Here is a 14,456-nt window from a genome sequence, read left to right as displayed (position 1 = left end):
TCTGTCTCTCTCTCTCTCTATCATGAATAAATAAATAAAAATCTTAAAAATAATAATATGACAACTTTGTACGATGATGGACGGTAACTACACTTACTGCGGTGAGCATTTTGTGATGCATACGTCACTATGGTCTACTTCTGAAACTGATAGAATATGTTGATTATGATTTTTTTTTTTTTAGATCTTGAATAAAAAATGAATTAGGGGCACCTGGATGGCTTCATCGGTTAAGCATCTATGTTCAGTTCAGGTCACGATCTGAGGGGGCCCTGGGGTCAAGCACTGTTGCCCTCCCCGCTCTGTGGGGAGCCTGCTTCTCCTTCTCCTTTTGCCACTCCCCCTGTCTGTGTGCTCTCTCTCTCTCTCTCTCAAATAAATAAATAAAATCTTAAAATTAATTAATTAATTTCAAAAGTTTTAAGGTGGAGAGGAGCTGGGAAGAGAGTGCTGGTGGGGTGGAGTTGGGGTGGGCTGAAGCAGGCAGGTGTGAAAGAGAGATTTTTTTAAAGATTTTATTATTTATTTGAGAGAGAGCATGAGCCTGGGGCAGGGGCGGGGAAGAGGGAGAGGGAGAAGCAGGCTCCCCACTAAGCAGGGAGCTGATTGGGACTCGATCCCAGGACCCTGAGATCATGACCTGATCCAAAGGTAGATGCTCAACCACTGAGCCACCCAGGCGCCCCTGAAAGAGGGGCTCTGACGAGAGAAGGGAGGGGAAAGCACTCTAGGGCACCCGCCTCCCGGGCAGAGATGCCGACACCAGACGATGCCCATGCTGTGACTCGGGGATGCGCGGGCAGTCCTGCAGGGGTGTTGGCCTTTCTCCTCCTGTTTGGGGCCAAGGGAGATGCTGTTGCCTAGGAGGGAGTCATGAGGAGCAGGGCCCCAACCTGAAGCTGTTAGGTAGGAGCTAATCCAGGGCCAGATTTCCAGGAGGCAGCCCCGGGAAGCCCAAACACCTGGATTCAGGAGTTAGGAGGCCGGGGGTCCTAGTCCCGAAGGGCCAGGGACCTATACTCCACCTGGGGCTTTGTAAGAACCACTTCCAGCTCTGCACCCATAAAATGGGGCGGTGGGGAGTGGGGGAGGGAAAGGGAGGGAGTCACCCATCTTACAGGGTTATTTTGAGGCAAATGACACTATGGGGTTGAGAATCCCTCCTGCCTTGCGGGAGAGTCTAGAACATCTCTCCTTTACAGACCAGGGAGCAGAGGCTCTGCAGGACAGAGGGCCAAGGTCACGATGTCAGGGGACACAGCAGTGCAGGACCTCAGGCCAGTGCTCTCTGCCAAATACAGTCCCCAGGAGACCTTAGAGGAAAGCAGCCCAAAGCAGTCTGCGTAGCCGTAGGCGGCTGTCCTCCTGGGCGCGGAGCGTGTACACACACACAGGCACACACGCGTGCACTCACGCACCCCAGGCCTCGCGAGGGCAGGAGAGAGAAGTGAGGGGCTAGCCCAGCTCGGCTCTCCCGGGGGAGCAGGTCTCCGGGAGCCCTGGGGTCTGAGCGCGGGGTCCCGGCTCCCCGGGGCTTGGTGCCAGGTCTGCAGGGTGGGCCGCGGTCTGACCGAGCTGGCGGGGTCATCCCAGCCCTGCCCGGGGAGGAGCAGCCCGCCTCGGGCCCTTTAAGGAAGTTGGGGGCGAGGGGGCCGCGGGGGAGCCGTCCTGAAACCGGAGCGCGGGCTGGCCCTGCCCCGCCCCCGAGTCAAGGAAGGCGGCCCCGCCGGCCCAGCGCCGGCCCCAGTCGCAGCAGCCTCCTCCGGTGCCCTCCGTGGGCTCCCCGCGCTCCGGCTCCGCCCGGCCCCGCCGACCTGCCGCGATGCGGGGTCAGCCGCCCGCGCCCCCGGGCCCCGCGCTGCCCCTGGCCTTGGCCTTGGCTCTGTGGGCCGGCGCCGCCTCCGCGGGTGAGTAGGGGCTGCGGGGGGAGCGGGTGCTGGGCGGCAGGGAAGGGCACCCGAGGGCCCGGAGGCGCCCGGTGAGGGCAGGGGCCGCGGCTGCCACCCCAGGCCGGCCGCAGGGGTCCCACCCGGGATGCAGGCGGTCCCGCGGGGCTCCCGTGGGCCCACTGAGGCTGGCCCGCCAGGTCAGGGTGTGGCTCGTGCAGGATGGGGGGGGTTTCAGGGGCGCCCCCCGGCTGCACTCCCCACTCCCCACTCCTCGAGGCTTCAGGTGCCCGCGCTGGTGCCCAAAGGACGCCCGGGGACAGCAAGCGGCCAGCAGCCCAGCCTCAGCCGCCCAGGCCAGGAACCGCTGTGCTTGAGGCGGGAACCGAGAGGGGCCCACCCTGCCCCACCCGCGCAGGGCCCCGCAGGGCACCCCCCCACCCCCGCCTGCAGCCTCCCCTGCCCCCTGCGTGTCCCGGGCAGGTCGGTACAGTCCCTTCCCCACCTTCCTCCTGCTGTCCTCTCCAGCTCCTGACTCCCCTCCCTCCCCTGCTGACCCAGAAGGCCTGCTTGGTGACAGCCAGGAGCACCCACTCCTCAGCCTCCTGGCACCTTCAGAGGGTCCCTCAGACAGCCCCGGGCAACCCGCGCCACGCTTCCCTGCCCTGGGCATTGGCGCTTGACCCCAGCAGAGACCGGGTGACAGTTGACCTTCCGAGGGCACTAGGACTCTCCTCTGTGTTACACTCCCAGATCCCTCCAGGGCAGCCTTCTTCCCAGAGGCAAGGCAGGGTCTCCTATGCCCTAGGAACTGTGGCCTCAGGGCTCATCAGTCACTACTGCCCAAGTATGAATCAGTGCTCCAGCCTCCATCTTTCGGGACCATTCCCAAAAGCAACTCTGAGCAGAGGAAGGGCCGGAGTCTCCCTTCCAGGGGCCGGGCCACACCCTTCTCCCCGTCCTATGGGGAAGCCAGCTCTAACGGACAGCATCACGAGGTACCCAGAGGGAAATGAGTCAGGGGGGACCCCCTACTGGGGTGAGTCAGAGCCGGATCCCCAGGCTCTCTGCTCCTCTTCCCAGGGACCCCTTCCTTCAAAGTGTCGGGGCCTGGGTGATGGGCTGGGCCTCTGGAGAGGTGGGCAGGGGCCATCTGAGGTGACCGGAGTGGGCTGCTTGGGCAGCCTGCAGGCTCCAGCCGAGCGATTCCAGCACCCGCTCTCCTTGGGCTTCGGCGGGAACCCACTCTCCAATATCTTCTCAGCATCCACGCTGTACGAGCATTGTGCTGGGCAACGAGGGGCACACAGAAATGGAAGGGCTGAGCGTACACGCATTCCAGAGGCAGAAAGGCAAATTAAAACCCACACAGCAACTCCTCTCATGTCTGCAAAGATCCAGATGAGGAGTATGGAGAAGAGACGTTGACAGGCGAGCTGAGGCAGGCCGGAGGGTGATCCCGGAGCCAAGCCTTGGAGGACGGGAAGGGGGTCCGTACTCTAGGCAGGAGCTCGGCCTGAGCAAAGGCACTGGGGTGGATACGGGAAGAGCATGTAGAGACGGGAAGCCCAGCAGCCTGGTTAGAAGATGTATTGTGAGCACGAGCCAGGAGGAGCCATTGGGCCGGGGCACAGAATCCTTAAAGATCGGAATACGGCCCAAGCCTGTTCCTCCTGGCAATGGGAGCCACCGACCTTAAGGCAGGGGAGTGGCACGGCAGCAGGGGGTTGTCATGTTGAGCCCACCTCTGTCCTTGGGAAGAATTGGGAATGAGGAGGGTATGGAGAGCTGGAGCCTCCCCCTCCAATGAGCCCTCTCTGCGCCCCCCACCCCCCCACCCGACCCCCACCCCCAGCCTGGCTCAGCCCCATGTCCTGCTCTCTGCACGGGGTCAGGCCCCACTTGAGGAAGGCATCACTCCCGTCCCTCCTGGACACCTCGAGCCCCAAAGGCCCTAAAGGTTTCAGGTACCAGAGTGAGGCCCAAGGGGATGCTTTCCCTGCATTTGTCAGCATCCCAGAGCATCTAGGTCATGAGGCCTGGGAGTCGAGCACCCTGGGAAACCCCCTGGGAGACGTTGGGCAGAGGGACACGGGGCGGGAGAGACTGGGTTCGAGCCCATGTTGGCAGCGGGGCTCCGGGGAGCAGCAGGAGTCCAGGCGAGCGAGCGCCAAGGCCGCAGGGCCAGCGGCTCCCACACCTCTCGCCCCGCCTGGCACAGCCGCTCTCAGAGACGGGGCAAGAGGTGGGAGTCTGGCTGGGGCTGGGGCAGGAGGACCTGTAAGGGGGCCCCTGATTTAGCCGGGTGCGGCCTCGGGGCGTCTGAGAGAACAGGACCATGGAGGCATCCAGGGCAAGGAATCCAGTCCGAGTAGATTGTCCTGCCCCTGGGGATCCCCTGGGGAGCCGCGGTCTGGAGGTGTGTGTGCAGCGCAGAGGCCAGGCCCTTGGCTCAGCCCACCCAGACTCTGGAAAAGCTGTTCCAGGACCGAGTGTAACTGAGCCACCCCCCACCTCACCCCCAGGGCGGGACAGGAGGGTCTTCTGGTGCTGCCGCCTGGGGCCGGGTGGCCAGGTGGGCCAGGCTGCTGGCGCGGTTGCGGGAGGGGAGCGGGTGCGCATGGAGCTCTCAGAGGAAGTGCACAGGCTGCTTCTGGGAACTGGGCGTGCTGCCCAGGAGGGGCAGGCAGGGGAGGGGGTTGGAAGAGCCCGCCGCACACCCTCACTGGCGCACACAGATGTGGGTGTGCGCACAAGTATGAACAACCGCGTACAGGGCCAGCTGCGCTCACGAACCTGGGCGGGGGCGCCCGGGAGAAGGGAGAATGAGGTGTGGACGGGATGGGGGCAGGGGGTGCTGCGCCGTCTGTGGCCCTATCCGCCCTATACGCACCAGGAGCAGGTGCCCGAGGGGCCCTCGGGCCTGGGCCTGCTCCTGCTCCCCCAGCTCCTGGCTCCACCCAGCTCCCCTCTTGCCTCCAACATGCCCCCTGCCCCAACGTATGCCCAGTTCTGCAGAGCTCTCTAGAGTTAAGACTCTTTCTCCGGGTGCAGCTTCGGATGCGTTTCAAGTTATGCTGTTATGGGTACCACCGACTGTAGATGGGCGATTCGGAATGAACCGAGCTTGTATGGACGGTTTCTTACTTGGATTCCCTCGGAGGAGGGGCGCCTCAGAAGGGTGGGTCGTTCGAGCGGGGGAGGAGGAGCCGGGCGGAGCTATCGGCTACTTGGACTCCCACCTGCAGAGGCATCACCCCCGCCCCCAGGCCGGGGAGGCCAACCGTGTGTGCACAGCCTCACAGCAGCCCCCCAAGTCAAGAAACATTCCTATTTTAGAGATGTGGAAACTGAGGCTCAGAGAAGTGCAGGGGCTGGCCTCGGGGCACGCTCGGGCACACAGGTCGCAGTGTTGTCACTCACCTCCACAACAGCCCGGGTGGGGCCAGGTGGGCCGTCACCCACGGGTGGGCCCAGACCCCCCCAGCAGGGGAGACACAGCTCCCTGAGGAGCCTATATCTCTGCTCCTGTGTCCCCCTACCCCACCTCTCCAGATCCCCCTGTACTTTGTGGCAGCACAAGCAAATCCTCTTCAAGAAAGTCCCCGACCCCTTTCGATGGCCGGGATAGCACACGAAGCCGAGTGCGTCCTAGATGTAGGGCAGTAGCACTGAGGTCTGCCATCGAGGTGGCTTGGTGGCGGGGCTCCCCACCCTCTGCGGACCATTCCTTCCCCCCCTGGGCCCTGACCACACTCCGCTGTGCATCCGCCAGGCCTCGGGCCACCGCGGCACTAACCTATTTCTGTGCGTGTCTCATGGCTTGACTGTCCCGGTGGGTCGTTGAGGCCGCCTCCCCTCCCAGACCTTACTGCAGAGGCCCCCCCAGCCCCAACCAGTCTCCCCATGGTTCGTAGGGAAACAGGGGCCCAGACAGGAACAGCTAGTCTCTCGGGGTCACACACCAAGTCTGTAGCAAGGTGGGGGCTGAGCCTCCCTGCTCTCTGTCCTTGAATCCTGGTTTGGGGCGGCCACAGCTCCAGCAGCCTCCCTCGGGCCCACCTCCCGTCGGCTCTCCCCAGGGGCCTCCACCGTCTTGCTCCACGCAGGACTGAGCCCAGAGGGGCATGTTGATCACTGAGTAGGATGACACCAAGGGCCCGGAACATGCCCTTTTCCAGATGGAGTCAGGTCAGGAGGCCCGAAGGCAGGGAACAGAAGCCAAGCCCACCGTCCTCCCAGCCAGGCCGGGGACCGGGCCTCTCCTGCCCCAGCATCCCCCTCCTGCCACTCCCTGAACCAAACGGGACGTCCCTGAGCCCCCAGCAGGCAGGAGCCTCCTGGTGCCACCCTCCCGAGGGCCCCAAGATACCATGACTGTGCCAGGCCCCCTCTCCCCCTCCGGCCTCTCAGCCTGGGCATTCGGGGCGAGCCCGTGTCCCACGGGCGGCCGAGGAGCTCGGCCATCAGGTGAGAATCCATGAGCCCTGGCACCTGGTTTCTCTTCTCATCCTTCACAGCCCGGCTCCAGAACCACCACCCCGGGAGCCTTTCCCAGCCCTTCCTGGGGCCCTGCCCTCCTTCTCCGTGGGGCCGCAGGCCTTTCTGCCAAAGCCGTGACCTCCGTCAGCGTGATGCCCGGGAGGTACACGTACGCACATGCGTGCACACGCGCGTGCAAGTGTTGCTCAGCAGCCTGGCCCAGAGCCTAGCAAGGAGAGCGCCCAGCCCCTCAGCAGCCATCCCGGGAGAAACCCCCGACTCAGGATTCACGGCCCCCAGCACCACGGCCAGGCAAGCGAGGCCTCTGGGGGCCTGCCTCCTCTCTGGGGACAGGACAGGGCTGGAGAGAGGACACCAACTTCCTTTCCCACCTAAGAGCAACCGCCGCCCACGGTCCAGGAGGGGCCAGCTATAAATATCAGTGGGCCCCGGACGCTGATTCCCACGACTTGGGCCCCTCCCTTCCCCTTCCCTGCGCACAGCAGCTGGGCCAACCCGCTCCCCTGCAGTTGGAGGCCGGCCAGGCAGGCCTCAGGCGCACACATCCACACACACTTCCCACCATGGTCAGGGAAGGAACAAATCACCCTTTTTGGGTGCCTGGGAGCAGCTAAGAGCAAGCCCCTCCTGCCCCGTCCTGACTCAGGCCCACGGCTCCCTCCTCTGGGCTGCGGGGAGGCAGGTCAGGGACACGGGGGAAGGAACATGGCATTAGAGAGCCAAGGACCTCACTCCAGCCCTACCCCTTGATGTGTGACCTTGGGAAGTGACTCAGCCTTCTGAGCCTCAGTCTTCTCTCTCAATGGGGACAAATGATGCCTGCGTCCCATGGGTGTTGAGGATCAGAGCCCTTTGCCAGAGTAAGCGCTCAGCAGGTGCCAGCCCCTGAAGTCCCTGTCTTTGGGTTACTCCCATTGTCCTCTGGACTGGGGGCAGGCCCAGCAACCCGGCGATCTTTGAGAAGGGTTCCGAGATCAGGGATTGGATGGGGCGGCCTTGTGAGCAGGTCTGTGTGGGACTCAGTGACATAGAAAAGCAGCGATGAGTCCCCAAGGGTCCACCAGCCAGCTGCTGCGGGCCAGCCGGGGACCCCTCAGGAAGGGGGTGGGGCTCTTCAGCCGAGGGCTCACTGGGCTGAGCACCACCCCACTGTAAGGAGAAGCAGGCCAGCCCTCCCAGCCCCTCCCCGGCCTCATCCCAAAGCCTAAAGGGCCCCCAGACAGAGATCGTGGCTCCCCGGTAGGGCACAGCCAGGATGTTTTGAAAGAATAACAAGATGAACCCCAGACTCGTCCAGAGAGCACAGGGGTGGGGATGAAGAGAATGAGCGGCGGGAACTGCTGTAGGAACTGCTGTAGGGCGGGAGCCTCGACATCCACCTCTGCCCTGCCCCCGGGCACACCTGGGGCCCCTCCGGGGTGGGGTGGGGGCAGGGCTGGACACGTGAAGGGACCACCCGGGCTCCCACGGGCCGTTATGGGAGGGACTGCGCCACAGAGGGAGCCCAGACTGAGGACCCCCCTCCGCCCTGAGCTGCTGGGACCCTTCCGGGGCGCTGGGGGTGCCAGGGGGCACGTGCACCAGATCAGAGTCGCTGGGGGGGGGGAGTGATTCCTGGAGACTGCGGCGGGGCGGGGGGCAGGGGGGGAGCGTGCCAGCTGGGGGGCGCTTCAGGTGGGGGCTGGGCAGGTCCAGGCCCCAGCTTCGGAGAAGGAACCCCCGTCACCAGTCACCGGGCTGGGCTCTGCTCCCCGGATGTGCATGTGCGCCAACGGCATCCAGGCGCCCGCCCCCGCCTGGGCCCCGTGTCCGGGCATCTGATGCCCATGTGCTTCGGGCCACCCTGCTGAGGCCCAGCTGAGCTCTTCCAGGGGCGAGGACTCCGGTGAGGGCCTGACCCCCCAACCGCTCACAGTCCTGGGGTGGGACAGGAGGCTGGGGACCGCAGCCCTCGGGGTACCTGGCCCTGCTGTGTGGCCTTGGGCAGACTCCCCGTCTCTGGCCCCGGGGTCACATAGCCAGGCCCCAAGGTCAGCTGTAAAGTTCAGAGCTCCAGCTCCTGGAGAATGGGACCGGGGTCCCTGCCTCTGTGCAGAGAGCCAGCTGCCTGTCTGGGGACATACGGCAGAGTGGGCTGGCCTGGAAGGGGCTGAAGGGGCGGCCTGGCCTGCCCGCGCAGCCTGGTACCTAGAAACCACTCTCCCAGTCGGCGCGGAGCCCCGGGCTCTCCCAGGATGAGGGTAGGGCTCTGCTCCACCCCCGGCTCCCGTCTTCCACCCCCTTGCTCGAGCCCCACCCTACTAAAAATAAACCCAGACCACCCCATCTTGTACCAGCCAGACCCACCCAGCCCCTCCAGAGCCAGTTGAGTCACCGCTCCAAGCTGCTCCTTTTTTTAACCGTCTGAGTCACTGGCTGTGGCTACAGCTCCATGACACAGGCCCCAGGCCCCAGGGCCCAGCCACGCCACGGCCTCCAAGGGCACAACCCACAGCAGAGGGAGGGGTCTGGATAGAGGGGGCAGCAGGTGAGGCCAGGCTACCCCCTAGCGGGTCCCAGCGGCCAGCACCACCTCGCTCCATCCCCCGGGGACTCCTCTGCACCAGCCCTGCCCCTACAGCATTTCTCTGCCTCCAAGCAGGTCTGGGCCACCACCACCACCCCCGCCCCGCCCAAGACAGAGGGTCTCCAGGCCCCGGGCCCTGTGGGGCCAGAGTGGGCACGGCCCGGCCTTCTGGGGCGAAGGCCGCAGAGAGACACCTGCCCCTGCGCCTCCTCCGGCCGCAGCTCAGGCTCTGCCCACACTGCCCAGAGCACCATGAAGACTCCTGGCCCAGAAGCCTCCACCTCCAGCCCCTCCGGGCTTCCTTTATCCTCTCTGCGCAGTGGGCCAAGCTCTTCCCCCCATCCCCTGTCCCTTCCCCATGGCTGTCTCTCTGTCTCCGGCTGCCCCGGGTCTCTAACCCTGCCTGTTCCCTTTCCTCGACCCAGTCCGAGTCCGGGGGACCCAAAGTGCTGCGTGCACCCGGCCCTCCGCACACGTGTCCTTCCCTGGGCCTTCCCAGCAGACACACCTCACCTCCACTCATTCCCATAAGGGGCTCTGGGCCCCAGAGACCAACCCCAAGAGGACTTTCCATCCTCTCACCCAAGGCCCCTCCTCCCCCAGCCCCAAAGCACTGGCTACATCCTGTCATCCTGTCCCTGTCTTGGGGATGTCAGGATCCCACAGGCACTTCCGTGGAGGCTGAGACAGGGGGGCAGGGGGCCTGGGAACGGCGCCACCCCCGGCCCCTGCCTGAACGAGCCTGCACAGCCTCAACCCCAGCCCTCTCCTGTCTGGGGCTGCGGCCTCCAGCTATAAATAGGGGCTCCCATTCTATTTTCTTTAAAAACAAGCACCAGACTCTGTCACCATAGGCCCAGAAAAGCACTCGCTGGCTGGGGCAGCCTCCCGCCCCACCCCAGCCACCGTGCAGCACCCGCCCCACCCCGAGGCAGAGGAGGACTGAAGGGAAGCCTGGAGGGAGACCAGGTGGGGACGAGCCCTGCGGCTGGGTCAGCTAGGAACGGGGCAGCTGCCCTCCGGCCCGCTCCGCTTCCCACCTCCCTTCACCAAGTGCCGCCAGTCTTGTTCCCGAGACACGTGCTATTAGCAGGGAGCCGTGACAGTAGCACAAGTCCCCAGGCCACGGTTGAGAGGTGCTGGCGCCCCAAATGCAGAGCCGGAACTGTGGGGGGAAGGCTTCCTTCCTGAAGGAGCAGGAGGGCATTCGCAGGCGGAAAGGAAAGAAGAGCTGGCCCGGCGGGAGGCCCAGCGAGCCTCGTTGCAGGTGGAAGACAGCCCGAGGCTTAGCGAGGCTGGCACATGGGGTGTCGTCGAGGGAGGTGAACGGGAAAGCCTGGCAGGGCTGGGGCAGGAGGGCCTGGCACCCTCGGTGCCCTCCTACGGTTGGGGCTTGATCCTGGGGCAGTGGGGAGCCATCGAAGACTTCCAGACCCAGGGGGATGACAGAGTGACTCTCATGTGGGGTTAACGGTGGTTGCTGGTAACAAAACAAGGCAGGAAGTTCATTAAGCCCGGAAGGGATGGTGACCATCTGCCTTGTGGGATGGCACAGAGGAAAAAGAGGGGGAGACGAATCCGAAAGAGAATTCAGGGGCAAGATGGCTGGAACATGGGGAGGGACGAGACAGACTGTCCAAAAGGACTTTCAAAAAAAAAAAAAAAAACAAAAAAAAAAAAAAAAAAAAAAAAAAAAAACAAAAGGACTTTCAGATTTCTGCCCACCAATGCGCGGGTGGTGAGGCCTTCCCTGGAAGGCAAGCAGGTGTGGGGAGAGACGACACTGAGTCTGGCTTGAGATGGGTGGGCTTGGGTTTGCAGGGCCCCATGGGTGTTTCTGGCGCAGGGGCCTTGGGGGCATTGGCAAGAGGGCCCAGGACCCCGGAGAGTTGGTGCTGGAGACAGAGACGTGGGTGCCAGAGTGGCGAGCCGGTGCCTGAGGCCGGGGGACAGGAGGCGGGCTGGAGACGGCACAGCGGTGGGCAGAGCTGGGCGGCGCTGACAGTCGGGGGGGGGGGTCTGCAGGCCCGGAAGGTGCGGGGGGAATGGGGGGCAGGAACCTATCCCAAGAGGAGCTGGGCCTGCCTGTGGGAAGAGGTCTCAGGCTAGGGATCTCGGGGGGACCGGTTAGCACAGAGGCCACTAGCAAAGACTCTGGGGTTTCCCGGTCCACCCTCCCAGGCAGGCATCCCACCCACGCTGGAAGCTTCTTGCTCAGCCTGCCTATTGTCGGCCGGTAGAAAACCCCCATATGGGCCAAGGGCCACCTCCACGTGATCCCTGTACCCTCTTCAAGCCGATGTTTCCTTCCTCAGCACACACGTGTGGGCCCCCTGGGCGGCAGGTGTCCTGCAGGGATCCGGGCCCTCCGTCCGGTCCTCGGGAGCTTCCAGTCTGGCCTCTTAGGTCAGAGGTGGCCCCGCTGAAGTGAGCACAGCTCTCCACCAGCCACTTCCTGCTAGGCTGGGCTGGGCAGGCCAGGTTTGTTGGTCCCCCCAGCCAGGTGCCCTCCGCACGGGTGAGAAAGCAGAGGCCCAAGAGAGCAGGGCAGCATGGGGCTGGAGGGGGGCGCGGGAGGGCCTGTCCCAAGCCCCTCCTTCCCCCATGTCCTGGACATGGGCCTGCCATCCTGAGATTACCCCGCCACTCTTCCCTGCATTTCAGATGGGGGATCTGCGGGGCAGCCGTGGCTTCGCCAAGCACACAGACTCTTGGCCCCGGCCTGTGTCCAGACCAACAGTCATTGCTTCCGCAACCCCCACCCCAGCTCACACACTCACTGTCTCCAAGTCCAGGCTGCCAGGCTGGGGGAAGCCCCAGGACACCTCCCCAAGGGCCCTGCCCTTAGCGGTTTCTCATCCCAGAGCTGAAGGGGAGCTCAGAGATGAGCAACAGGCTTCCGCTTGCTTCCTGGCTCTGGTCCAGCCTGAGAGAGGGGGTGGCCCCAGAGCGCCCCGGGGCTGGCTTCTCACCCCAGGCCTCTGCCCCTCCATCCTCTTCCCTGATCTCCGAGACCCCAGTGGGCACGCCCAGCATTTATCACTGGCTTGGGGAACGTGCCACACTCAGCCAGCCCTGAAGAAGGTCCCTCCCTGATCCGGCCGAGCCCCCGAATCAGACCCATCCAGCCGCCCCAGGAGAGGCCAGCTGCCAAAGCAGCCCAGGAAGGCAGATGCTCTTCCCTCCCTTCCCACCCCCACCGCCCCCCAGGGAGCCCCGGAGGACAGGAAGGGAAAAAGTGTGTCTCCCAGGCTCGGGGCCAGCTCTCACACCCTCCTGCTGCCGGAGCCTGCGGCAGATGCCCCACTTCCGATGCACACGCAACAGCAGCCCCACACTGCTCCTGTGCACACGTCCCTCCCTGACACGAGGCCCAGCGCAGAGCCCGGCCCAGGGGCTCCAGGCCAGCGCTGCACGGCTCCTCTGGAGGACTTAGCGCAGGTACCGGCCTCCCTGGGCCTCATTCCCTCCACTGTAAGATGGGCTCCCTCCCAGGGCAGGGGGGAAGGAGGAAGGGGCTGCTGAGGGGGCCCAGCGCAGGTGAGGAAGGTCCCTTGCTCTGTTTCTTCCCTCCCAGTCACCCTACCTGGGCCCGGGCCACTCCCATCAGGGTCCCCGTCCCCCCACCCCACCCAAGGCCAGAAAAGTGGGGGGAAGGGGATGTGGGGGAGGGCCTGGCGATCCACTCAGATCCCTGCAGGGGAGGAAAATTATAAGGTGGAAAAGCCTCTCGGGATTGCTCCACCACAGCACCCCACCCCTCGTGCCTCGGGCCAGGGGAGCGGCAGGCTTCCACAAAGACTCCATTGAGGCCCTGCTTCCTCCCCGGCCCAGCCCTCCAGCCTGGGTGGATGAGCCGCTCCTCCAGCAAACCGCTCATTTTCCTTCCAGCTTCCTCTGTGCCGCACACGGCCCAGGCTTGGCCTCATGGCTGGGAGCCCGGGGCACCAGTCAGTGTCTTGTACCAAGTTTAGCGTCACCTCCCCGCCGGTCAAGGGGTAATCGCCTTTCGGAGGAGATCCCCACATTGGAAATGTTCCCCAACATGTGCCCCTCGGCTTGGGTGGCCAGGAAGCTCTTGGGCAGAGGAGCAGCAGCGAGGCCAGCGCCCAGAGGCAGGACTCGGCCTCTAGCTGAGGAGTCCTGTAGCCCCGGGCCTCCTTGGTCTTGCAAAAGCCAGAATGGGAATCAGACAGAAGGGGCCGGCAAGGCGGCTGGAGTCCCGAGTGCCCTGGGAGCGAGGCTGCTGGCTCAAGGGCTCCTGGAGTGAAGAGAGACGGGCCCACCTTGGCCCCAGCTGGGGTCTCCAGTGTGGAGGCTGGGATGTGGTCCATGAGCCCAGATCAGGGAGACAGGAGAGCCGGCGGGGGCGCTGCAGGGGTGCAGGGGTGCGGACGTCCCCCAGGCAGCTAGCCCTGGCAGGCAGTAAGCGTCTAGGCCCCGTTCTTGGGACGCCTTTGTCACCACCATGAGAGGGGGATGTGGTCTCTGGGATCTGACCTGAAGTCTGTCCCTGTAGCCCTCCCCGCATTGTTCCCTTCAGAGATACGGGGCTGGGGGCAGGGGGGAGGTGACAGCTCAGTGGAAAGGGCTGAGCCTTGGGCTCGGTGTCAGGGAGGGTCCGTCCCGAATCTAGAGCCAGACGGGAACCACCACCCCACATCCTTGCCCTGCCTGCACTCACCCCAGCAACTGTGACAGGTGGCTGTGCCCCCACCCTCTTCGGTGCCCTGGGGGACTGAGTTCTCGGGCCACCTCCAGGCACTGCTTCCCCAGCTCTGAGAAGGGAGTGGGCGTGGGCGCTGCAGGGCACTTAGCCCCATCAGCCTTGGGGTCCATGAGCCTTGGGGGCGTAGCTCTGGTTCTCAGGAAGTTTCCCCCCCTCCCAGCCTGCTCAGACCTTCCCTGGCTTGGGGGCAGAAGCTGGTGGAGAAAAAGCTGCAGCCCTTGGAGGCACGGGGTGCGGAGGGGAGGGGCATCTGGCCTGGGTTCTGGAGGGCCCAGCGGCTGGGGCAGGCACCTGGTCCGTCCTGCCTTCACCCGCGGCCACCCACATGCACACCCACGGGGGAGACAGAGCCCTTCCTCCCTGCCTTGGCTGCCCTAGAGCGCTCCCCCACGGCCCCCCCAGACTTCTCAGGAGAAGGCCTCTCCCAGCCTGCCCCCTGCCTGCCTAGGATGTGGGTCTGGAACGGGGAGTGCACACCTGGTGCCAAACCCCAAGGAGCTGCGGTGAAGTCCGGCTTCCCCCGAGATCAGGACCCCTTGCCCTCCCCAGCCGGCTGCCGGCGCCCCCTCCTCACCCTCCTCACTCCCACCCACGGCAGCAGGCTGGCAGCCAACATCCCGCTTTCTGGGGCTCTCTTGGTTTCTCCTTCTTCGGGCCTCTGTCTGGACCCCTGAGCTCAGTTTTTATGGAGGGGGGAGGGTGTCTTCATTTCTCATTCTCAGTTTTAACATCTTCCTCAGGCTTTCTGTCTCCCCCCCGGTGGGGGCTTCTT

The 14,456-nt window shown here is 64.5% G+C and overlaps 1 protein-coding gene across 1 annotated transcript in view; it reads left to right on the top strand.

Moving 5' to 3' along the window:
- Positions 1-1,677: 1,677 nt before the first annotated feature.
- CSPG4 (chondroitin sulfate proteoglycan 4) overlaps positions 1,678-14,456 on the top strand; it is a 33,341-nt gene continuing 20,562 nt past the window's right edge. Inside the window, exon 1 of the mRNA XM_072809735.1 lies at positions 1,678-1,907. Coding sequence (XP_072665836.1) covers positions 1,823-1,907 — 85 coding nt within the window. The 5' untranslated portion in view covers positions 1,678-1,822. The remainder of the gene's footprint in view (positions 1,908-14,456) is intronic.

Source organism: Canis lupus, chromosome 32 (assembly GCF_048164855.1).
Source record: "Canis lupus baileyi chromosome 32, mCanLup2.hap1, whole genome shotgun sequence".
Lineage (NCBI taxonomy): Eukaryota > Metazoa > Chordata > Mammalia > Carnivora > Canidae > Canis > Canis lupus.
This window is presented reverse-complemented; position numbering and strand designations above follow the sequence as displayed.